Source organism: Anguilla rostrata, chromosome 3 (genome assembly GCF_018555375.3).
Source record: "Anguilla rostrata isolate EN2019 chromosome 3, ASM1855537v3, whole genome shotgun sequence".
Taxonomy (NCBI): Eukaryota; Metazoa; Chordata; class Actinopteri; order Anguilliformes; family Anguillidae; genus Anguilla; species Anguilla rostrata.
Genome location: NC_057935.1, coordinates 72,223,531 through 72,247,638, shown reverse-complemented (window position 1 = coordinate 72,247,638; position 24,108 = coordinate 72,223,531). Strand labels below are relative to the sequence as shown.

The window sequence follows — 24,108 nt, the reverse complement described above, 5'->3', positions numbered from 1 at the left end:
CTGTTTGACAGGCAGGTTAGTCTGTGTTTGCATGACGGACAGGGTCTGTTTTACAGACAGGTTTGTAGGTGTCTTTGTAACGGACAGGGTCTGTTTGACAGACAGGTCAGTCGGTTGTGTGCGTGACAGACAGGATAAGGCTGGGTGCTGATGTTAGTCAGTCTGTTTGACAGACGACTTCATAAGGCTCTGTGCTGATGTCTGCTCGTCTGTGCGTGTATGCGTGTGTGTGTGTGTGTGTGTGTGTGTGTGTGTGTGCGTGTGCATATGCGTGTGTGTATAGTGTGCGTGTGTGTGTGTGCGTGTGTATAGTGTGTGTGTATAGTGTGTGAGTGTGTGTGTGTGTGTGTGTGCGTGTGTGTGTATAGTGGTGTATAGTGTGTGGTATAGTGTGTGTGTGTGTGTGTGTGTGTGTGTGTGTGTGTGTGCGTGTGTGTGTGTGTCAGATGTCCTTCCTGACCACCTCCATCATTAGTGGCGAGGCGTCAGGCTGGATGTCCTGGATCTGCAGCAGCTGCTTGGTGTACTCCTCATTCATACTGCGCAGCTCGGTCAGGCAGGCCATGATCCTGGGGTACAGGAGGCTGGGGGGAGGGAGGGAGGGAGGGAGAGAGGGAGAGAGAGAGGGAGAGAGGGAGGAGAGAGAGGAGAGAGGAGGGGAGGGAGAGAGGGAGAGAGGGAGAGAGGGAGGGAGGGAGAGAGAGAGAGAGAGGGGGGGAGGGAGGGAGAGATATAGCCCTTGTTTCAGCAGTTTTTCTTCTGGGGGGCGGAGGAAATGATGTCATGAACGGACACGCCCCTGTGTGGGAGCACTCTTACTCCTTCTCCGGTGCCGTTCTCTTGGTGTCGATGTACGCCTTCAGGGTGAGCGCGAGGGTCTCTTGGTGCCTGTCAATCATCCCATGATGGGTCACACCGGGTCGGTCTGCAACACAACAGCGTTTCAGACGACCGAGCAGGAGGGAACCCCAAAACATCTGACCCAAAACCAGCTCTCACGGATACCCCAAACCAGTCTCTCTGGGGACCCCAAACCAGTCTCTCTACGGATACCCCAAAACCAGTCTCTCTACGGATCAACCCTCTCGGAACCCAAAACCAGCTCTCTACGATACCCAAAACCAGTCTCTCTGGGCCACTCCTGGCACCCCAAACCACTCTCAGGATACCCCAAACCGCTCTACGGATACCCCAAAACCAGTCTCTCTACGGATACCCCAAAACCAGCTCTCTACGGAACCCCAAAACCAGTCTCTCTGGACACCCCAAAACCAGTCTCTCTGGGACACCCAAAACAGTCTCTCTAGACACCCCAAAACCAGTCTCTCTGGGAACCCCAAAACCAGTCTCTCTACGGATACCCCAAAACCAGTCTCTCTACGGATACCCCAAAACCAGACTCTCTGGGGACACCCCAAAACCAGTCTCTCTACGGATACCCCAAAACCAGTCTCTCTACAGACACCCCAAAACCAGTCTCTCTGGGGATAGCCCAAAACCAGACTCTCTGGGGACACCCCAAAACCAGTCTCTCTACGGATACCCCAAAACCAGTCTCTCTACGGACACCCCAAAACCAGTCTCTCTGGGGACACCCCAAAACCAGTCTCTCTACGGATACCCCAAAACCAGTCTCTCTAGGGACACCCCAAAACCAGCCTCTCTACGGATACCCCAAAACCAGCCTCTCTACGGATACCCCAAAACCAGTCTCTCTACGGACACCCCAAAACCAGTCTCTCTACGGACACCCCAAAACCAGCCTCTCTACGGATACCCCAAAACCAGTCTCTCTACGGACACCCCAAAACCAGTCTCTCTACAGACACCCCAAAACCAGTCTCTCTAGAGATACCCCAAAACCAGCCTCTCTCCGGATACCCCAAAACCAGCCTCTCTCCGGATACCCCAAAACCAGTCTCTCTACAGATACCCCAAAACCAGTCTCTCTGGGGACACCCCAAAACCAGTCTCTCAGGATACCCCAAAACCAGTCTCTCTACGGATACCCCAAAACCAGTCTCTCTGGGGATACCCCAAAACCAGTCTCTCTACAGACACCCCAAAACCAGTCTCTCTGGGGATAGCCCAAAACCAGACTCTCTGGGGACACCCCAAAACCAGTCTCTCTACGGATACCCCAAAACCAGTCTCTCTACAGACACCCCAAAACCAGTCTCTCTACGGATACCCAAACCACTCTCTGGAACCCCAAAACCAGTCTCTCTACGGACACCCCAAACCATCTCTCTACGAACCCAAAACCAGTCTCTCTGGGAACCTAAACCAGACTCTCTGGATACCCCAAAACCAGTCTCTCTACGGATACCCCAAAACCAGTCTCTCTGGGGATAGCCCAAAACCAGTCTCTCTGGGGACACCCCAAAACCAGTCTCTCAGGATACCCCAAAACCAGTCTCTCTACGGATACCCCAAAACCAGTCTCTCTCGGGACACCCCATAACCAGTCTCTCTACGGATACCCCAAAACCAGTCTCTCTACAGACACCCCAAAACCAGTCTCTCTGGGGATACCCCAAATCCAGTCTCTCTGGGGATACCCCAAAACCAGTCTCTCTGGAGATACCCCAAAACCAGTCTCTCTACAGACACCCCAAAACCATACTCTCTGGAGACACCCTAAAACACTCTCTCTGGGGACACCCTAAAACCATTTTCTCTAGGGATGCCCCAAAATCTACTGTCTGTGGAGACACCCCAAAACCCGTCTCTGGAGCATCTTCTTCTGATTGGTCTGTTCCTGCCTGACCTGTATCAGATCCAATCAGGAGCCAGAGACGCTGTTCCACAGCCTACAGTTGCACTTAAAACACTTTTTTTTTTTTTTTAAACTACGGAATCTCTCGCCCTGTTGGGAGGGAGGTTACCATGGGAACAGCAGCAGCATGAATGCCAATGGAGTTTAAAGAAGTGACAACATTGAGAAGCATAAAAGCATGACAATAATGGGGTGACCATGGAGGAGGATGAAACCGCGATAATAACGGGGTACCCACAGATAATCAGAAGAACAGAGATGGTAATAATGGGGTAACAATGGGGTAACTGTTGAGAAGTAGAGGAGCGGGGGTAATAACACTGGGGTAAATGAGGGGTAACTGTTGAGCAGTAGAGACACAGGACAGGGGTAATAACAGTGGGGTAAACGTGCGGTTACCCCAGCTCTGTACCTGCAGCGGGGGTAGTAATACTGGGGTAAATGTGGGGTGGCTCTGTACCCGCAGCAGGGGTAATAGCATGGGGGTAAATGTGGGGTACCTGGGGAGAAGAGGGAGATGCCCTGCATCAGCACGTATTCTGACTCGTTCAGACCAAGCTTCCGCAGGGTGTAGTGGAACTTCATCAACGGGTCCAGCAGGTGGCGCTGAAACCCCGCTGTACCAGGCAGGCAGGCAGGGGACAGGGGAAGAGGATGTTGAGACACAGGTAAAAAAAAACGATTTTGCTTAAAATAAACGCAGATCCCCGCCCACCCCCCCCCATCCCAGAGCACAAGGTAGGGCGCAGAGGTTCGCTACTAAAGGCCTAAATCTTCTTTTCAAATGTTTTCATCGCGAATTTAAGAGGAGGAAACCGAGGAAAACGGAAGAAAAACAAGACTACGGCGTGAGAGAGGAGAGGTGAGAAAAAAACATCAAACGTGACGACGTTTCACCGGATGAGCACTTGCGCCAGGGGTCTGATAAACACCAAACGTGGTTTAAAAAATTATAATAATAATAATTTTTTAAATCTTTTTTTTACGGTTCTACTTGCACATGCACTTTTCATTTTTGCCTCCAGCTGTGACAGACTGACCCAGGTGAAGAATGAGCTGCGTGAGAGGGAGAGAGAGCGGTTCCTTCTGCTTCGTTTAGAAGCTGCTTTCATACGTTCGTTCGGTGAGAAGAGGCTCCTCAGCCTTTTGCTCAGTGCCTGGAGACACAGCAGAGCTGCAACTCCGTTTATTCACAGCGACGAACGTTGTGGGCTGGACCGGTTTAATTACTGGTTTATGGGTAAAGGGAAGGCAAACAGTGAGAAATCTCTCCGGCACGCCGCTCATATCCTGTCTGCTGTCATACGTAATGAGCGATATGCGACACTGAGACGCTACAGCTCACGACCGACGTCATTACGCTGACACGATATGCGCAGCGCAAATTCTGACAATCAGTTTTTAATCTGCAGGACATTCAGGCCATGCTTTTTACAACAGTGCTATAACCTTCATCGTGATACGCTGTCGTGACAGGTTATAGCAGGTTTTGTCATGCTTAATAACAACCTTCTGTGGGCTTTATGGCACATAGTTCATATAAACTGCCACCCTACACAGACCCACTGAGTGCCTCACAGAGCCTGATAGCTCTAACAGGACAGGCTCCTGTAGTCCTGTTTAGGACGCTCGCTTGCGCCCCCCTGTGGCCAGCCTGCCAGCACCACGTTTAAAAGCCTGTCGGGGACACCAGCGTGGAGCGATTTGGGAAAACCCCTCCAGGTGGGGTCTCCCTCCAGTGCTGCCGCTCCACACCGGCTGTGCTGGTGTTTATTTTTTATTTATTTATTCTTCCTCTGCTTGGTAGCAGGCACTGAACACGCTGTGTTATGGTGTCTCAGACACACCCGGGTGCTGTGTTATGGTGTCTCAGGCACACCCGGGTGCTGTGTTATGGTGTCTCAGGTGCGCGGGTGCTGTGTTATGGTGTCTCAGGCACACCCGGGTGCTGCGTTATGGTGTCTCAGGTACACCCGGGTGCTGTGTTATGGTGTCTCAGGCACACCCGGGTGCTGTGTTATAATGTCTCAGGTACACCCGGGTGCTGCGTTATGGTGTCTCAGGCACACCTGGGTGCTGTGTTATGGTGTCTCAGGTACGCGGGTTCTGGCCGTAGCAGAACCGAGCCGCAGCGGGTCTCACCACGAGCTGCGTCGTCCATGCAGTACATCAGCGGGCCGCACTCCCAGATCCCCGTCTTCACGTTGAACAGCATGTTGAAGCGCATCTGACACACCTCGAAGGTCGCGCCCTTCAGCAGAGAGATCTGATCCTCTATGGACAGTTCCCTGAGAGCCACACACACACACGCACATACACACACACACACGCACAGACACACGCACACACGCACAGACACACGCACACACACGCACGCACAGGCACACACATTAGTATTTTTTATCTCTATATTTCAGCCATTTTGGTGATTTCATAACCTGCCAAACCATGCTGGTGAAAATATAGAAAAGGTGCCTCAGCACCAAACACAACAGAATAACCTTCTTCTGTTATCGTACAGCCTGGGACACTGAGCTTCAAAACCAAAAACCTCTCGGGTCCCTCCAGAGGCGGTCCTAAGATCACTCTGCGTCCACAGCTCACCTGAAGGAGTGGAGTATCTTGGCGAAGTCGATGATCTGCTGGATCATGTAGGTGCTGAGGTCGGCGATGTGGGGCAGCGAGGAGAACATCTTGTCCTGCCCTCCTCCCTGCTCTGAGGAGGAAGAGGAGGAGGAGGAGGAGGACGAAGATGGGAGATCGTTACCTCCTGGCGCCGGCTCAGGCGGCGGGCGCAGGAACTCGGCCATCGAGGCGGAGAGCGTCCGGTCGAGAGGCTGTCGAGAGGCAGAAGGCGTGTGTTTCATAATTAATAATGCTGCTACGCTAATGCGCTAAAGCTAATGTGAACACATGCATTACATCACTGTTTAAAAGCCTCTTCCTAAGCATCAATGCGCAAATACAGAAACCCTCCTCACATCCAGGGTTAAACCGTCGGCCACTTTCACACAAACCCCCAGGTCCCCTTATAATGCCAAGATGGTCCCTACATTCTGACGGACAGCCACAGACCACAGGTCTCCTCCTGCCCGTCCTGCTCCTCCTGCACCTCCTGCACCTCCTGCCCTTTCTGCCCCTTCTACACCTCCTGCTCCTTCTGCACCTCCTCCACCTCCTGCTCCTCCTGCTCCTTCTGCACCTCCTGCACCTCCTGCTCCTTCTGCACCTCCTGCCCTTTCTGCCCCTTCTACACCTCCTGCTCTTTCTGCACCTCCTCCACCTCCTGCTCCTTCTGCACCTCCTGCCCTTTCTGCCCCTTCTACACCTCCTGCTCCTTCTGCACCTCCTCCACCTCCTGCTCCTCCTGGTCTTTCTGCACCTCCTGCTCCTTCCTCCTTGAAGCAGGAGAAGGTGCTGCTCATACCCAGAAGTGTTTGAAGCAGGAGAAGGTGCTGCTCGTACCCGGAAGTGTTTGAAGCAGGAGAAGGTGCTGCTCGTACCCGGAAGTGTTTGAAGCAGGAGAAGGTGGAGCTCATACCCGGAAGTGTTTGAAGCAGGAGAAGGTGCTGCTCGTACCCGGAAGTGTTTGAAGCAGGAGAAGGTGGAGCTCATACCCGGAAGTGTTTGAAGCAGGAGAAGGTGCTGCTCGTACCCAGAAGTGTTTAAAGCAGGAGAAGGTGCTGCTCGTACCCGGAAGTGTTTGAAGCAGGAGAAGGTGCTGCTCGTACCCGGAAGTGTTTGAAGCAGGAGAAGGTGGAGCTCATACTCGGAAGTGTTTGAAGCAGGAGAAGGTGCTGCTCGTACCCGGAAGTGTTTGAAGCAGGAGAAGGTGCTGCTCGTACCCGGAAGTGTTTGAAGCAGGAGAAGGTGATGTCGAAGGTCTGTCGCTGCGCCTCCAGCAGCTCCTGGATGATGGCCTCCTGCTCAGGCGTGAGGATCGTCTGCTCAACCTGCGTCCGCTTCACCCGGATCAGCCTCCGCCGCTTCTCCACCTCCTCGTCCGACATGATCACTGGGAAGGGGAGACCGCACGCACCGTCAGCGAGCGTATCCCAGCATGCCGGAGTGTAGCACAGTGGGTAAGGAACTGGGCTTGTAACCGAAAGGTCGCAGGTTCGATTCCCGGGTAGGACACTGCCGTTGTACCCTTGAGCAAGGTACTTAACCTGCATTGCTTCAGTATATATCCAGCTGTATAAATGGATACAATGTAAAAATGCTAAGTAAAAGGTGTGTAAGTCGCTCTGGATAAGAGCGTCTGCTAAATGCCTGCAATATAAAATATATACATGTAATATAATATAATATATGCCTTGGGGCTCTGGATAGTCAGTTCCACTAGCACCCCCCCCCCCCCCCCCCCCCGTGATGCCCGATGGGCACCACCTGGCAGCAGGCAACACGCCACAGGTACCCCTGCGGCGGTGGGCGGGGGCAGGGCTCACTCACGCTCCTTCAGCATGCCGATGGCCTGGCACTTGCGCAGGCGGCAGGCCTGGCACTGGCGGCGGTTGCTCTTGGTGATGGCGCAGGCGTTCTGGAACGGGCAGCGGAACGTCGTTGGCCGCTTCATGGCTCGCCTGCAAGACAGCGGCGGAACACGGCGAAGACTTTTACACGCACACCTGGAACAAGGCACACGCGCACACCTGGAACAAGGCACACGCGCACACCTGGAACAAGGCACACGCGCACACCTGGAACAAGGCACACGCACACACCTGGAACAAGGCACACACGCACACCTGGAACAAGGCACACGCGCACACCTGGAACAAGGCACACACGCACACCTGGAACAAGGCACACGCACACACCTGGAACAAGGCACACACGCACACCTGCAACAAGGCACACGCACACACCTGGAACAAGGCACACACACACCTGGAACAAGGCACACGCACACCTGGAACAAGGCACACGCACACCTGGAACAAGGCACACGCACACACCTGGAACAAGGCACACACACAAACCTGGAACAAGGCACATGCACACACCTGGAACAAGGCACACGCACACCTGGAACAAGGCACACGCACACCTGGAACAAGGCACATGCACACCTGGAACAAGGCACACGCACACCTGGAACAAGGCACACGCGCACACCTGGAACAAGGCACATGCACACCTGGAACAAGGCACACGCACACCTGGAATAAGGCACACGCACACCTGGAACAAGGCACACGCACACCTGGAACAAGGCCCACGCACACACCTGGAATAAGGCACACGCACACCTGGAACAAGGCCCACGCACACACCTGGAACAAGGCACAGTGAGCGGAGTGGAATAAGACTGATGATGTAATGGAGACACCCGCACACTGTATTGTACCGTTAAAGGGTTAAGTGTTAGGGTACAGGAGAGATTAGGGGTAGGGTCAGGACTATTTTTTTTTTTTTAATTATTTTTTTATTTATTATCATTTCACACAAAAAATTCAAAGATTTTTTCATAATTTTTTATTTAAAAAACCTACTAAACCCAAGTACAATACAGTTAGGAAAACAGTTAATGTTAGAGTTGAGAAGAGATTAGGGTTGGTGTCAGGACCATTTATTTATTTATCTTTTTAAAAATATTTCTCCATAATTCTTCATTTCAAATTTTTAAAATTAAAATTCAGTGAAAACGTGGAAAAAAGCAAGCATCCCCATACTTTGAACGGTAGTCCAGATTTAATTTCAGAAGGACCTGGGCATTATGGTACTACAATGGTAATATAACTTTAATATATATTTGCATACATTTACATATAAGCCTGATGGGAGAAATATCCTCACCTTTAAGGATCAATATCTTGAAAACGATGAAAGATAAAAACAAACGGTTTCTTTCCCCAGAAAGACTACAGATTTCTCCTGAGGACTGAGAGTAATTTATATGACATAGGAGCTTGACACCATGAGGGAAACAAATGCAGTCAGGACCACCAGCAACCAGCCAAGGGAAAAGACATGCCTAGTAGAAGCATAGTTATTTCCTGAAGGATCCCAAAATTTTGGAATTGATAAAGAAATAACCTGCTGGATGATATTCACTCTTGGGTGGACCAACCCAATAGAAACTTAGAAGCTTCTAGAAGAGTTCCAGTGTCTGGAGAATGCTTGGCGGCAGTAGCAGCAAGAAGGTATCTGGTGGAAGAAGGGATGGCTGTACTCCCTGGTATCTACACTCTCCTGGGTCTTGGTGGATGAGACCCCTTTCTCAGACTGTGCTCGAGCGGTTGGGCTACCTTGCGGTGTTAACGAAAATCGCTTGGGTGGAGTGAGGTACAGTATCCAGCCCCCCTGGGTCCACTTGGACAGCACGCAGGGTGTGGTGGTCTGGGGCCACAGACCTTAAATGGTGCCCAATTTTCTATCGGTGACTAGCACCACCCACACACCAGACCATCATGCACTACACACGTGAATCTGACCCCCCAACCCCAACCCATGTTTGCGCTCACCCCCCCCCCCCCCCCCAAAATTATTGCGTACCCTGGATGCTGACCTTCGGATCAAGGGGAGGAAGACGGACTGAAGATGGATCTCTTCTGCTAGAAAACCTAAGTCTACTTGCAGTTCAATTTAGCACACGTAAAAGGCCTAAATGAAGATTGATTTCACACAAGTCCCCAGGACATAACCAAACCTCCAAAATCCTTAAACAAACCCTATTTTCTTCCCAGAGGGGGCAAAATGTACCTCCTAAAGCCCTAGTCTGACGGGATATGTTTTACCTGAGGAGGTTCTGTCGTGTATTTTTAACTCATTATGCAGGTAATTCCAGTGGAGCATTCTGAAGGGATTAAGAAATCCACAGTAACCCCCCCCCCCCCCCGTGTTCCGGATGTTAGATATCGAAACCCCCAGTAGCCAGAAAAAGTGGCACCAGACCACTAGACATGGCTTCCAAAAAGGAAACGAGACGTTGGGCTCCACTGCGGAGTTCATTGTTATACTACACAAGGAGAAACGTACGCAAAAAATAAATTACCGTCTTAAATTACTAAAATGACTATTCACACAGGACTGGTATTACCAGAGGACCTTGGTTACCTACTTTCCTCCCCAAAAAACAGGTAATTCAGCACGGGAAATTCACTTTGCAGCCGGGTAAACATGAACAACATGGCAGACTGTGACAGGATTAAAATCGCAGGAGTAATAGGTAATAAATCCAATTACAGGACGTCCTTCGATAAAACTAATCCCATCAGAACAGGGCTTCTCTCAGGACCTGAGAACATCAAACAGTGATACAAAAAATTTGGGTTAAAAAAAAAATCATTTAAGATATATACTTTAAAAAAATTATTTAAAAAAAATATTTAAAATGATTTTTAAAATGTTTAAAAATTAGACAAAAAAAATTAAAAAATCAAACACAAGGTCTATGCAAGTCCAGTCTGTCGGCAGCAGTGTGAAAAGAAGTCGCTAAATTCCGATTTATAACAAATATTTTAACATTGGTTTATTAAGAAGGTCATACAATTACCCAGAAACTATAAAAAGACATTGTTTTCATAGAAACCTACAAGGGCATTTACATAAATACATACAAGTTATGGCAGTGAATAATACCAGCAGTACGTTTCCTTTTTATAATTAACAAAGCCTGCAGATAGTAACCCTGACTGAGCAGCCATTCCATTGTTGTTGTTGCTTCGGTTTCAAAACAATGGAATTCTCTCGAATTCAGATGCTCACATTCAAAAGGCTGCTAGACTAACGCTAACCGGCACATATTTTTGCGCTTCGTGGATTTTGTTCAGCAGTGCAGGAGAACGTGATACTTTAAATTTTGGGGAACTTAAAACAACATTAAGTTGAATTATACCAGCAGGGTTAAGCATCCTGGTAATTGGCCCGATCACCTGATTTGCAGTAAAGGAAGAAAGGCGTGTAGTAATGCTACATCATACAATCACGTTCTAGATTATTCTGTGCTTACCTAACAGTTTGGGGAAGGCCCTTTCCTGTTGCAGCACGACAATGCCCCCGGGCACACAGTGAGGTTCATATAGAATTTTCTTTTTTTAAGAACAGTGAGGGGAAACACTTGACTGGCCTGCACAGAGCCCTGACCTCAACCCCTTACGACACCTTTGGGATCAATTTGAAAGCCAACTGCGAGCCAGGGCTAACTGGCCAATCAGTGCCTGACCTCACTAATTCTCGTTGAATGGAAGAAAATCCCTGCAGCAAAGCTCCAACATCTAGTATAAAGCCTTCCCAGAAAAGTGGAGGATGTTACAGCAGCAAAGGGTGGACCAGCTCCATATTAATGCCTGTAATTTTGGATGAGATACAGGATGTCAGGTGTCTGTTTGGCCAGGTAGTGTATATATCACTTCAGATTCTCAACGGAACCACATTTTGCTTTGCAAAGAAGCAGGTCACGTCACAACTGCTCCTCACTTCTGCAAATTTTTCCACAATCAATGATCTCTTTTGTCCCTCACAATCAAATGTGTTGCCAGGTGTTATTTTCTTCTTCTTCTTTTTAACGCCTGTGCGCCTGTTGCTAGGACAACATGGAGAGCGCTTAAATCCCTATGATTGGTTTGCTCCCGTTGTCCAGGAGGAGCACCCCGGGGAACGCTGAGCAGACAGGCAGAGCCCGCGCCAGGGTGACCTTCAGGGACCAAACTGGGGCACTTTCTGGGTTCCCTCTGACCAATCAGCTCAGAGCAAACAGGCTCCGCCCATTTCCCCCGAAGCGGAATGTTGACTAATGCTGGACACTGACAACAAAAATAAATAAATCAGCCAAAGATTGTGTAGAGTGTAGCAAAAAATACTTACTAGCTTCTATCTTCAAAACAACCTGGCACACTGACACTAAAGCCGCGTTTCCACCAAAATTACCCGGAACTTTTAGTCCCAAAAAAATGCTGCGAGTACTCGACCAATCAGAAATGTTCAGCACTGCAAGCTCCACCCAAAAGGTTCCTGTACTTTCGGAAAGTACTACCCCCCGAGCAGGAACTTTTTGGGGGGTAAAATAAAGCCCCAGGAACTAAATTTAGACCCTAGTTCCTGCGGTGGAAATGCACTGAGTTCCTCAAAAGGTTCCTAGTTCCGGGGTAAAGTTCCTGCGGTGGAAACGCGGCTAAAACTATGCGCAGCAAAAAAAAAAAAAAAAAAGATAATCTATTTGAAGCAAAGTGGGGGTAAAATTTAGTTTATGTTCTTATTTTACAGGATAAACACAATATTAGGAAGGCATCTGCCACTGCTTGTTTGGAAGACACAGATTTAGAGTTTCCTGCCAAGTGATGCAAAGTTTTTGCCCACAATGAATGGGTTCCTCATATCCACCTCCATATTTGATTGTAGGTATATCTCTCTCCCTCTCCCTCTCTCCCCCTCTCTCTCTGTCTGTCTCTCTCCCCCTTCTCTCTCTCTGCCTCTCCCTCTCACACACACACTCTCTCTCTCTCTCGCCCTCTCACACACACTCTCTCTCTCTCCCCCCTCTCCGTATGTCTCTCTCCCCCCTTCTCTCTCTCTCCCTCTCCCTCTCACACACACTCTCTCTCTCTCCCCCTCTCTCTGTCTCTCTCTCCCCCTTCTCTCTCTCTCCCTCCCCCTCTCACACACACACTCACTCTCTCTCTCCCCCTCTCTCTCTCTCTCTCTCCGCTCTCTCTCTCTGTCTGTCTCTCTCTATCTCTCTCTCCCCTCTCTCTCTGTCTGTCTCTCTCTCTCTCACCTGAAGAAGCCCTTGCAGCCTTCGCAGCTCAGGGCATTGAAGTGGTACCCAGTCGCCCGGTCTCCACACACTTGGCACACCTTTGGCTCCTCATCTTCATCTTCCTCCTCCTCCAGTTCTGATAGGCGCCAGCCCCCGTACTCCTGATTACTCATCCTGACCTGCAGAGGGCGCCACAGCAACCACAGTCAGCAAATAATAATAATAATAATAATAATACTTTTTAAAAATAATAATCATTTTTAAAAATCTTTGATGGTACCAGCCTCTAACTTGATGGAGCCCTAATGGGATGATAAGCCCTTATGTCAGTTTGTCATCAATCCAGGTGCCAACATACTTGGTTCCAGGTTTTGCATTAGTAAATAGCAAGTATTTACTCTTTCTCTGTATTCAAAACCAGTTTAGGATCAACCAAATTGTGCCGGAAGTCGTATAAATATACCTGTGCATTGCTGAAAGCTCGAGTGAGACTTTTTCCAGTTGAATGCAAAATTGTGTCATCGGAATGGTAAAGTAAATTGGCATTCCTAATGTCATTGACTATACTATTAATGCAGATAAGGGGGAAAAAAAGTGGCCCAAGGATAGATCCCTGGGGCACACCTGAACTTAGCCTCAATATGTCAGATTTACGGCCCTCAACTGCAACATACTGTGTTCTATTAATTAAACAATCTTGAAACCAGTGCAGTGCGCTGTCAGTGATTCTAATACTCCTTAGGCTCTGCAAGGGGACGGCACAATCCAGCGCATCCAATGCTTTCCATAGGTCTATAAAAATGGATACACAGTGCCTTTTTTTTGTCAAGTGCATCGTGGATAACATTTGTCAGTTTTATTCCGGCTGTGAAGGTACTGTTGTTGCGTCTAAACCCAGATTGTGCATTGTTTGCAATATTGTTGGTTTGATAAACAGAATAAACAGAAAATGAGGGTTTAGTTCGTCAGGCCCAGGCGATTTCTTCTATCAATGGATTTCAGCACCTTTCTTAGCTCAAGGATGGTGAATGGTCCGAACGAAAACTGAAAAGATGCCATTTTGGATGTTTGGCTGTTAACTTAATGTTTTGGATTAGTACCCATATTGGATTTCAGTGTTGCCATGGCACCAGCGGAAGAAAATAGACAAAGCGAGAAGCCAATCACCACGGAGATGGTGTCATGGATACGGGCACCTGAGTTCTGAGAAAAGCAGCAGTTTAACTGCATCCTCTGCCTCACTTTTTCTTCTTCACTCCGTTTCCTAGGGAACACCCCAACACCTCAGCACTGGCCTCCTGAGTCTGAGGCGGCACAGCAGGACAGGGGCTGCGAGTTTGCAGCCATCACCTAACTCGCAGTAAATTAGGCTCAAGAAGCATATTTTTAAGTCCATCTTTTATTTTAATGAACCCAAGTCAGACATGTCGCACCACAGTGTGGTTTTTTTCTTCTTCTCATTCCTAAAGCAGAAGTTGTTTTTCTGCCGACGTTGCCCCGCACCCATTCACACGAATCCCGGGAGGAATGGCAGCCTTTCCCTGAAAGTCGCACCCCGAGGACCCACGTGAACGCTCAGCGCTGTGAGGAGGCCTCTTTTCTGAGGCTGGCAGGAAGCCGGCCTGCTGGCAGGAAGCACGGGCCAGACCAACAACCACTGCCCATCCATCCATCCATCCATCCATCCATCCATCCATCATCCATCCACATCCATACATCCACACATCCATCCATTCATCCATACATCCATCCACACATCCATACATCCATCCATCATCCATCCATCCATCCATCCATCCATCCATCCATCCATTATCCATCCACACATCCATCCATCCATCCATCCATCATCCACCCGTACATCATCCATCCGTACATCCACACATCCATACATACATCCATCCATCCATCACCCATCCGTACATCCACACATCCATACATCCATACATCCATCCATCCATCCATCCAACCATACATCCATCCATCCATCCACCCAAACATCCACACAGATCCATACATCCATTATCTAACCCACATATTCCTGGTCAGGGAAATGGGTGGCTGGACCCTATCCCAGCATGCATTGTGCGAGAGGCAGAAACACAAACTGGATGGGTTGTCAGTTCATCACAGGGCACACAATGAATGATGTAAATATAAAGAGGCAGCACACTGCCTAGGGGGATACACTGGTCACTCGCTAATTGGCAATAAATATAATGCAGTAAAAACCGTTGATGCAATCTTCCGTTTTTGTACAGCACAGATAAGCTTGCCTGACTGATGACATTCTGACTCATCAGGGGGGTTGAGAAAGAAAATGTGATTCATTGATCTCTTATGCAGAATATGAATAGAGGCACTCAGCCTGTGATTGACATGTCGCCCGTGTGCGCCGAGCACCAGCCAGCAGGGCTCTGTTTAGACCTGCCGCACACCGCTACCAGAGCCGCACACCGCTACCAGACCCGCACACTGCTACCAGACCCGCCGCACACCGCTACCAGACCCGCCACACACCGCTACCAGACCCGCCACACACCGCTACCAGACCCGCCACACACCGCTACCAGACCCGCACACCGCTACCAGACCCGCACACCGCTACCAGACCCGCCGCACACCGCTACCAGACCCGCCGCACACCTCTACCAGAGCCGCACACTGCTACCAGAGCCGCCACACACCTCTACCAGACCCGCCACACACCGCTACCAGACCCGCACACCGCTACCAGACCCGCACACCGCTACCAGACCCGCCACACACCGCTACCAGAGCCGCCCCACACCGCTACCAGAGCCGCAAACCCCTACCAGACCCGCCACACACCGCTACCAGACCCACACACCGCTACCAGAGCCGCCGCACACCGCTACCAGAGCCGCCGCACACCGCTACCAGACCCGCACACCGCTACCAGACCCGCCACACACCGCTACCAGACCCACCACACACTGCTACCAGACCCACCGCACACCGCTACCAGAGCCGCACACTGCTACCAGACCCGCCACACACCGCTACCAGATCCGCCACACACCATGACCAGAGCCGCCGCACACCGCTACCAGACCCGCCACACACCGCTACCAGACCCGCCGCACACCGCTACCAGACCCACCACACACCGCTACCAGACCCGCCGCACACCGCTACCAGACCCACCGCACACCGCTACCAGAGCCGCCGCACACCGCTACCAGATCCGCCGCACACCGCTACCAGATCCGCCACACACCGCTACCAGATCCGCCACACACCGCTACCAGATCCGCCACACACCATGACCAGAGCCGCCGCACACCGCTACCAGACCCGCCGCACACCGCTACCAGACCCGCCGCACACCGCTACCAGACCCACCGCACACCGCTACCAGACCCGCCGCACACCGCTACCAGAGCCGCCGCACACCGCTACCAGATCCGCCACACACCGCTACCAGATCCGCCGCACACCGCTACCAGACCCGCCACACACCGTGACCAGAGCCGCCACACACGCTTCTCACGCAGATGGCTTGATTCGAGTATCAGGCTGAGACACGCACTTCTGAATCTCCTCTAATCCCCGTATGACGTTAGGAACACAAACACACCCAGTGTACACACTTTTTTTTTCCTTTTGAGCTGGGGTAAATAAAATAGTCCTGGAAGGTTTCTTTCCAGTCGGTGGGAACAGAGGTCAGAGCAGCCTCACCTGTGACTACCTGCGGGGAGTGGGGCGTGGATTGTGATGGTGGGGCGGGGTGGGGTGCGGAGGGTGTTAGGCGAATGCGATTGAGATTGTGGAATGGGGGAAGATTAAGATCACAAACTGGGTGGGGCGAGTCGCGATCATAGAACACAAGCGGTAGGGTTAAGAGTGGTTCATTTAAAAAAAAAAATAATTCTGGATGATGATTGGTAGTCTGGGGGCCAGCACCCATCCCGTACATCAATGACTGCATGCCTCTGCTGACCAATCGCCACTCTGCACTGCCAGCCAATAAGAAAATCGCCAAACAAAATACCCGTGAAACCCCAAAAATCCAGCACGGCGACTCACAGACTTGAGCGTTCACAGACTGGCCAACGCGAACCGTGGTCCCCGGGGGACCCAAGGCGCCTGCGGACGGTGCTGCCAGTGGACCCCGCGGGTCGAGCTGCCACCCGCAGTACCGCGCGCGGTACGACTGCGCCAGCGCTACGTTTCCACAGACGTCCAGCACAGAGGACGACCGCCAGCCGCGGAGGGATTCGAAGACGGGACGCGCGGGGACACTCGATCCCAGGTCGAACGGCGGGTCAGCGGGATTACGGGCGCTTCCACAATCGCAAGCGCCCCCTTCGTCTCCACGGCAACTTTCTCAACAGCCTCTCTCTCCCCCAAGCGCAGTGACGCACGGCGGTTATTTTGGAAGGACGAGCTCCGTCTGAAGCGACAATTTAATCGTCAGACGTAACACGAACAACCTTTCAGTGAACGCTTGAGGAGCAGTTCATTAGGGTCCTTGCACACACGTGTCATCGTTGCGGTTTTGGATTGAACTGCGGGTTCGGCTCGCGCCCTGGCTAGCTGCTTCTCTCCACCCTCCTGCTGGGAGCGTACTTAAAAACTCTGGATATTCTGGAAAGCTCCAGTTATGGACCTGGCTCTGGAAACAGCTCTTTTCACCGAAACGTCAATGTGAATAATATCCGTCCCGTAATATTGAAATATTTTCTATATATATATATACAGATTGTCCAAGGGCACCCTTTAAACACCAGTAAAGTGGATCACTTTGTATTTGGAGTTTGTATCAATTTATATCCATTTTAGATTTCTATTGCATACCTATTTTCCAGCCAGATACAGAACAAATACATTTTTTGTCATATGACTGCAAGTTGTTCACTGAATATTCTCTGCCGATCATTGCAAGTGTTTTCAAATTTCACCAGCATCTGAACAGTTAAGTGCTTAAAACGCTGTGCGTCTCTGACCCGGGTCTGACCTGCGTCTGGCCCTGCTGTGTGACTGGAGTGCAGGGGGCGTGATCTATAAGGAGCTGCACAGAAGGGCACAGACAGAACCCTCTATTTGAGTCTCCCCATACAGGGTAGGACAGGCTGTGCAGTTGGGAGAATTTTACCCACCACACCTTCGCCTTTCCCCTCCGCACCTCCGCCTCTCCCCTCCGCACCTTCGCCTCTCCCCTCCGCACCTTCTCCACCCTCTCCCCTCCGCACCTCCTCCACCCTCTCCCCTCCGCACCTCCAGCCTCTGCCCTCCGCACCTTCTCCACTCTCCTTCGCCCTCGCCTCTCCCTCCGCCCTCGCCTCTCCCTCTGCCTCCGCCTCCTCCGTACCTCCCCCTCCGACCTTCTCCCGCCCTCCGCTTCTCCTCTGCACCTCCACCCTCCCTTCCTCTCCTCGCCTTCGCCTCCCCCCTCCACACCTTCTCCACCCTCTCCCCTCCGCACCTTCTCCACCCTCTCCCACGCCTCCTCGCTTTAGTCAGACGTTCCCGCCCTCTCTACCCCGACAGCGCACAATAAGCAGCTCTTCTGAGTCGCTCTCATTTGTCCAAATTCTCAAGTTCTCTTGTGAATTTTTCAATTAACGGCGGGCGCGGGCGGGCGCGGGCGGGTGCGGGCGGGCGCGGGCGGGCGCGGGCGGGCGGGGGTGGGCGCGGGCGGGCGCGGGCGGGCGCGGGCGGCTGCTTTTATTGTCCCTGAGTGGGGATGGTGGGCGGAGGGGCTCTTTCTTTGACTTTTTAGAACCCAGCGGCAGCCTGATATGAACCCGCCAGAGCGAGCTGCTCTTGTGCTCACCCTGCCTCACAGAAAGCACATCTTATTCCCGCTCGTTTTTTTTTTTTTTTTTTTGACAATATGAGGAAGAGACGTGACAGTCGTCATCGTTTCCTGTCCGCTCTCTGTTGAAACACGCATTTCTTCGCACGGGGAGAAGCACAATTTTTGGCCAAATTCCAAAAAATAAAAAAATCTGTCAAGCCTCACAAAAACTTTATGTCCTTTAAGTGGCAGTTATTTCCAGTTTAAACTGGTTGACAGTCAATGCAGTAGGGAGCAGCTCTGTAATCTACAGTCGGGATTGCACGAGGGTTTCGTCTTTTTTCAAAACTTTAAAATGAGCTTCACAGAATGCTGTGTGTGTGTGCTCCTGTGAGCCTGCTGTTCTGTAGCACGCTGCATCTGCATGTTTGTCAGCGTACATGCGGGCACGCGCTTGCACTGCGCCTGTGCGCATGCGACGGTCTGCCTGCATGCGAGAGCATGTATGCGTGCGCATGCCTGTGGGAATGCGCAGCAAGCATGCGCGGGTGCATGCGTCCCGGTGCGTGTCGGATTGGTACTGTCGTCTCTGTTACCACATGGCAAAGATTCAGACCCACACAAACATAACTAAAACAATGCCCTGAATGTATCCCTTCCTTCTCCCTCTGTCTCAAACAGACGTTTCACTGGGGGGGGGGGGTAAGATGCTCCAGGTTCATTTAACCAGCAGACTTTATACGAGTCCAAGAGAGATACAATGTACAACACCAGAGTAAATATACTCTGTTGAAGCTGACTTAACTTTGTATGAATATTGGAGGTCAGCCACAGAAATCAACATTTGTCTGTCCGGTGGTGAATGTAGTGTCTTGTCATAACCATCTGTATTGCATTAACTGTACTATGTTTGATGTTTGTGTTATGTCTGCGTTTAAATGTTAGAGGGCCACAACGGCAATAAGCTTGTGGCCCCTCTTGTGTTTCTGTCCTCAACTACTTCTAAAGAATTACCGTCTGCTGTGCAGTCTTATGACATCTCATTTTTAAACTGTCAAATAAATTCATTCATTCATTCATTCATTCAATATTGCCTCTATTCGCACAATAAACAAACACAAGGACTAGAACCAGGCCAGAGCCAATCAGAGCCATTCGCAAGTCTCCAGAGCCAATCAGAGCCATTCGCAGGTCTCCAGAGCCAATCAGAGCCATTCGCAGGTCTCCAGAGCCAATCAGAGCCATTCGCAGGTCTCCACAGTGGCGGTGTGAAAGGACCACAGGCGCAGCAGGTTTGAAGGAAACCAGATCAGATGCGGAGCCGAGGTTCCCACCCGTGAATCAGCTCCATTCCCGCCTGTTTGTTCAGGTAACACGACGTTAAAATCAACCGCCAGCGTAAGCTTTAAACTGCGATGCCCTGACTCAGCAGCAGCTGGAGGGGTTTGTGCTTCGATCTCAGGACTGGCGAAGGCGTTTACCCACGTGCCCTGTGTTCTGAAGCGATGAATTCAAAAGAACTGATTCTAAAGACCCACGGAGGCCTCGGCACGTCTGCCACGTTATCCAATGCCCTCCCCCCCCCCCCCCCAGAGCACGCCAGCGTTTCCTGGGCACGCTGAACCACGCTCACCCGACGTGCCGTACAGAATGCAGCCGACTGCAACTTTATGAAGTGATCTGAATTTTCGCTGAACTTCCTGCCAGGACTCGAGCGTGAGAAACCTACACAGTTAGTCACTGAAGCAGCCGGGGAAACCAGCACACGAGGCACCCATGGCCTATTTAAAACTTACACAAGTGCTCTTAAAAAGGGGGGTTCAGCCCTTACCTGAACCCCCCTGTGTGGTTTGTGGTTAGATTCTCCACCAGTCATTCTGTGCACTGTGATTCCGATCTCTCGAACTCTAACCTTCTCTACAACCCGCCCCCTACCACCCCCCCCACCTTCCCTTTGTCTAAACAAAGAGGAAAACAAATAAGGTGGATGGACTTTCCACTTTCTGAACTGAAGGTTCAATTCCCAGTTAGCACACCCCTTGTCTTAACTGAATGAGAAGATCTTTTATTCAAAGAGAACATATTAAGGGGTCTGACTTTAGAGCACACAAAACTAATAACACAAGCAATGATTGGTGCAAAGCAAACACTATGACCAATCACTGGTCATGTAATTGGTTTTGCGTGCGCTAAAAGATGCTAAAGGGCTTAGTAAAGCAGGCCCTAGGTTTATCACCAGCTCTGCACAGTCCAGATGCAGAAATGTAACCTTTGTTCTAGAAGCCATCAAGCAGCAGGTGTGGGATGCGCTGTACTTTGCATTTTCTGGAGAATTCTCCCAAGCAGGCGCAAAGAAATATTTCTGTGATCGCACGTACAGTTAGATACCTGCCTAGCCTACATGTATGGAGTCTGTTTGACGAGACTGTGTAGGGCACAACACAGCTCATTGGCCGAGACCGTGTAGGACACAACACAGCTCCTGGCCAAGCACGTGCCAGTGAACACAACACACGCTCTAACTGCTGCCAGACCTGGAGGACAAACAACACACCATCATCAGGCACAGAAACAGGAACTCAACACAACACACACACCACACACACACCACGCACCTCACACACACGCACACTGCACACTGCATACACACACACACAAATGCACACACTCACACACACACACACACACACACACACACACTCACACACAGTTTTCTCACAGATTCAGGTCACACTAGTTTAAAGGTTGCTTTGTACGCAGTCGGCCAGACCTATTTAACACACATGCATATTCATCAGTCCTTAGTTACGGGTATAAGCATGTGGTTATACCACCAAAGTCACAAAGGCGGCCAACACGGGAAGTTGAGATTTTTTTTAACTGATAATGAAATGCTGAATTTAAAGCTTGGTCACTACCGCAGCGGGTCTCAATCAAAGATCGCTTTCCTTTGTGTGAAAAAGGCGCTAAACCACCGTAAGGACAGTAACACGAGCTCACGCTGAACCTCTCGGATTAATGCCAATTTTTCAAAAGTCATCTTTTAAAATATTTTTGCCCAAGATCCCCTGCAGCAGCAACATGAGCTGCTCAGCTGGTGAATTTTGGCGTGAAAATAAACCAGACGCTGCCTACACGGGTTTCGGTGGAGATCTTATCCGCTATAAGATCGTTTTCTCAGTATCTGGGACGGAAGATCTGTAACGTGGGACACTGACACAGGAAATCACTCTTGAACCTTAAACACCCCCCCCCACCCCCTAATCTAGCACTTGCAGAGAAAACCCAATAAAGATCATCCTCGTTAACCACCCTATTACTTGCGAACCCAGAAGATCATCCCTCCAGTTTCAGTACACCTCCCCCCCTCCATGTGACAGTCATGAGTACTTTCTTCGTCTTTGTTTTTTTTTTTTTTTAAAGCAGCATGTGATTTGTAAGGCACATATAACCAAAGTCATTGCATGAGCATTACTCTAGTTCTTGTGCTATGAATCTACCCCTTGCCCCCATCACCCCCCCCCCCCCCCCCCCCAAAACAAAAGAAAACTTGAAGAGATCCTTGATAACTGCCTGTTTTTGAGTGAGACATTAAGATGAAGGGGAAAGGTACATTTCACTGCTTAAATGCGCCGTTTCCAAGGGTCATTCATAATGTAGAAAGCATGCACTTGTGTTCTTAAATGTCCTGTTAATTAGGCTGTGCAAACCAAGTGAGCCCGCTCCCAGCATTGGAAATGCTCTGAATTCACACTCCGACGCTGCTTCGGGACCCTGACGTAACGCTTCCATACCTCCCGTCACGACAACCCCCGGCCCCGCCCCCGCAGCGCCATGGAAACGCGCCGTGGGCCTCTCGCGCACATCAACCCTCCGTCGCGCGCACCTCACGCACACACCGCCGCATTCGCGTTTAAGCACCGGGGAATAATTAAATAACGATGAGTGTAAGGTGTGGGAGGGAAAATAGGATCTGCCATCCGCATAATGACTAAGGAGGGAAGTCGCTCTGAGAGGCTACACGGCAACGCCGAGCCTGCCATCCGGTTCTGCCAGCCTGTCCTTGGCTTCACTCAAACACAGCTGGACGGACGAACTCAGACTGAATTACTGTGTGATGCAAGATTAATACAGTACTTCATGACTGCATCCTGGATCACAGAATGAAAGACTACTGTGCGAACTGGTGATTGCGTGTTAATGTATTCTGTCACAAAAAAGAAATCAGGCAAAAGCAAACTAATGTTTATTAAGTGGAAGTGTAGGTTTATATTAGCTACAAAATGTTGATTCTATTTAAATTACCTCTCATCTGTCCTACTCATGTTTTATATTGACCTTTCTAAGGAACTCTTTGGTCCCAATGCAGGAGGTGGTGTCGGTTTTTATTAAAAACGCATTTTTAAAATAAAGAAAAGGCCATAACGTTTACACAACGCGTCACTAAATAAATAAATAAATAAATAAATGCCTGGTGTACACTTCTGTTGTCAGGAACAGAAGTACCGACGCAATCCAGTCTACTGCTGAACTTTGATCACAAATGATTCCAGGGAACATTCCAGATGGGGACAAAAATAATCGCGGAGATTAGCCCGTCATATTTATCCTCAATCTTTACAACACACGAGTCAGTAATCATTCCGGATGGTTCGTACGGAATGACCCGTCACTGTACAGGTTATTTAACATGTACTTTAAAATACAAAATAAAAGGTTACACAAACTGTTCACTCCGCACTTCAGAGCTACTTAAAAAGGCTGTTGCCAATGATAACTATGACAATGCCCACACAATCCGTAGTCTATTGCTGAGCACCGCAGTAGATGAGTTTACAAATTCTTCGAACGGCTGACTGCAGACCGGAATTTCGGTCACCTTCTACTGTAACATTAGCCTACGACCGGCAAATAACCCCAAAACCACCTGAATGTATCAATACAGTGTGGACCAATCTGACACACTACGGTCCGCGCAGAAAGTTGACGCCTGTTGTCCATTAAAAGACTGTACCCGAAGCAGCATATCGTAGTTCATGAAAAGCAGAACTGAAGCGGCCGGCAGGAATTTAAGAAGCAGTTCGAAGTAAGAAGTACTTACAAAGACATGGCAACGCGGGGATCACTTCAGTCTCTGTGGTGTGAAGAAGCTCGCTTCTCGTGATAACCTTTATGATAAAACCAGCGCTGGCTTGAGATGTGTTTCGTAGCGAGAAGTCCAAGGCTCGCAGGCGATTGTAGTATGGCACAAACGCAGACCTGTTCTTCTATTTGGAAATGTGCCAGCAAACCTTGCCGACTCTCTTCCTGGTTACTACGCACAAGACAACAAGGTCCGAATGAGACAACGCTAGTGTCACAACTGGGTCTCCCCTCCCAGTTGCAGAATCTCTCAATCTCTCAATTAAATCATCATTTGATAACGTTTCTTTATTGGTAAGACAAAGATACTCGTGTACCCAGAGAATGTATCTAGCGAGCAATATTTATTTATCTCTCTCTTTCTCTCTCTCTCTCACTCACTCACTCACTCTCTCACACACACGCACGCACGCACACACATCTATTTTTTGGGTATTTTTTGCAGTTTGTTTTACTTACATTCATACATTTACGACATCTGTTCCTGCTGCAAGAATATCTCTGACAAGAATAAGCTACTATGTGTGAATATTGAATAGCGAGGAGAAGTTTAAATCAAATATTAAAAAGCACGACGCAAAATAAAATAAGTAATATGACTCCATCTATTCACCACGTAAGCCAGATTGAATCACCGATAGGCTACTCTGTGTGTAAACGGAAGTAAGGTGAGTGCATGAAACTTCCTTTGCCGTGCTTAAATTAGATTTCAGTCAGTAAAAC

The 24,108-nt window shown here is 49.9% G+C and overlaps 1 protein-coding gene across 3 annotated transcripts; it reads right to left on the bottom strand.

Annotated features, from left to right (window-relative positions):
* Positions 1 to 424: 424 nt before the first annotated feature.
* On the bottom strand, positions 425 to 24,037 carry nr1i2 (nuclear receptor subfamily 1, group I, member 2). 3 transcript variants are annotated; one of them, XM_064329682.1, is made up of 10 exons: positions 23,845 to 24,037; positions 23,345 to 23,557; positions 12,498 to 12,658; positions 7,232 to 7,362; positions 6,625 to 6,794; positions 5,384 to 5,616; positions 4,922 to 5,067; positions 3,280 to 3,396; positions 820 to 925; positions 425 to 584 (listed from the first exon to the last, which is right to left on the bottom strand). In XM_064329682.1, exons 3-10 carry the CDS (start codon positions 12,650 to 12,652, stop codon positions 443 to 445), a joined length of 1,200 nt encoding a protein of 399 aa, XP_064185752.1. In that variant the 5' UTR covers positions 12,653 to 12,658; positions 23,345 to 23,557; positions 23,845 to 24,037; the 3' UTR covers positions 425 to 442. The 3 variants fall into 3 exon arrangements, with proteins under 3 accessions (XP_064185752.1, XP_064185751.1, XP_064185753.1); XM_064329681.1 differs by lacking the exon at positions 23,845 to 24,037 and having other exon boundaries at positions 23,345 to 23,763; XM_064329683.1 differs by lacking the exons at positions 12,498 to 12,658; positions 23,845 to 24,037 and having other exon boundaries at positions 23,345 to 23,770.
* Positions 24,038 to 24,108: the final 71 nt, after the last annotated feature.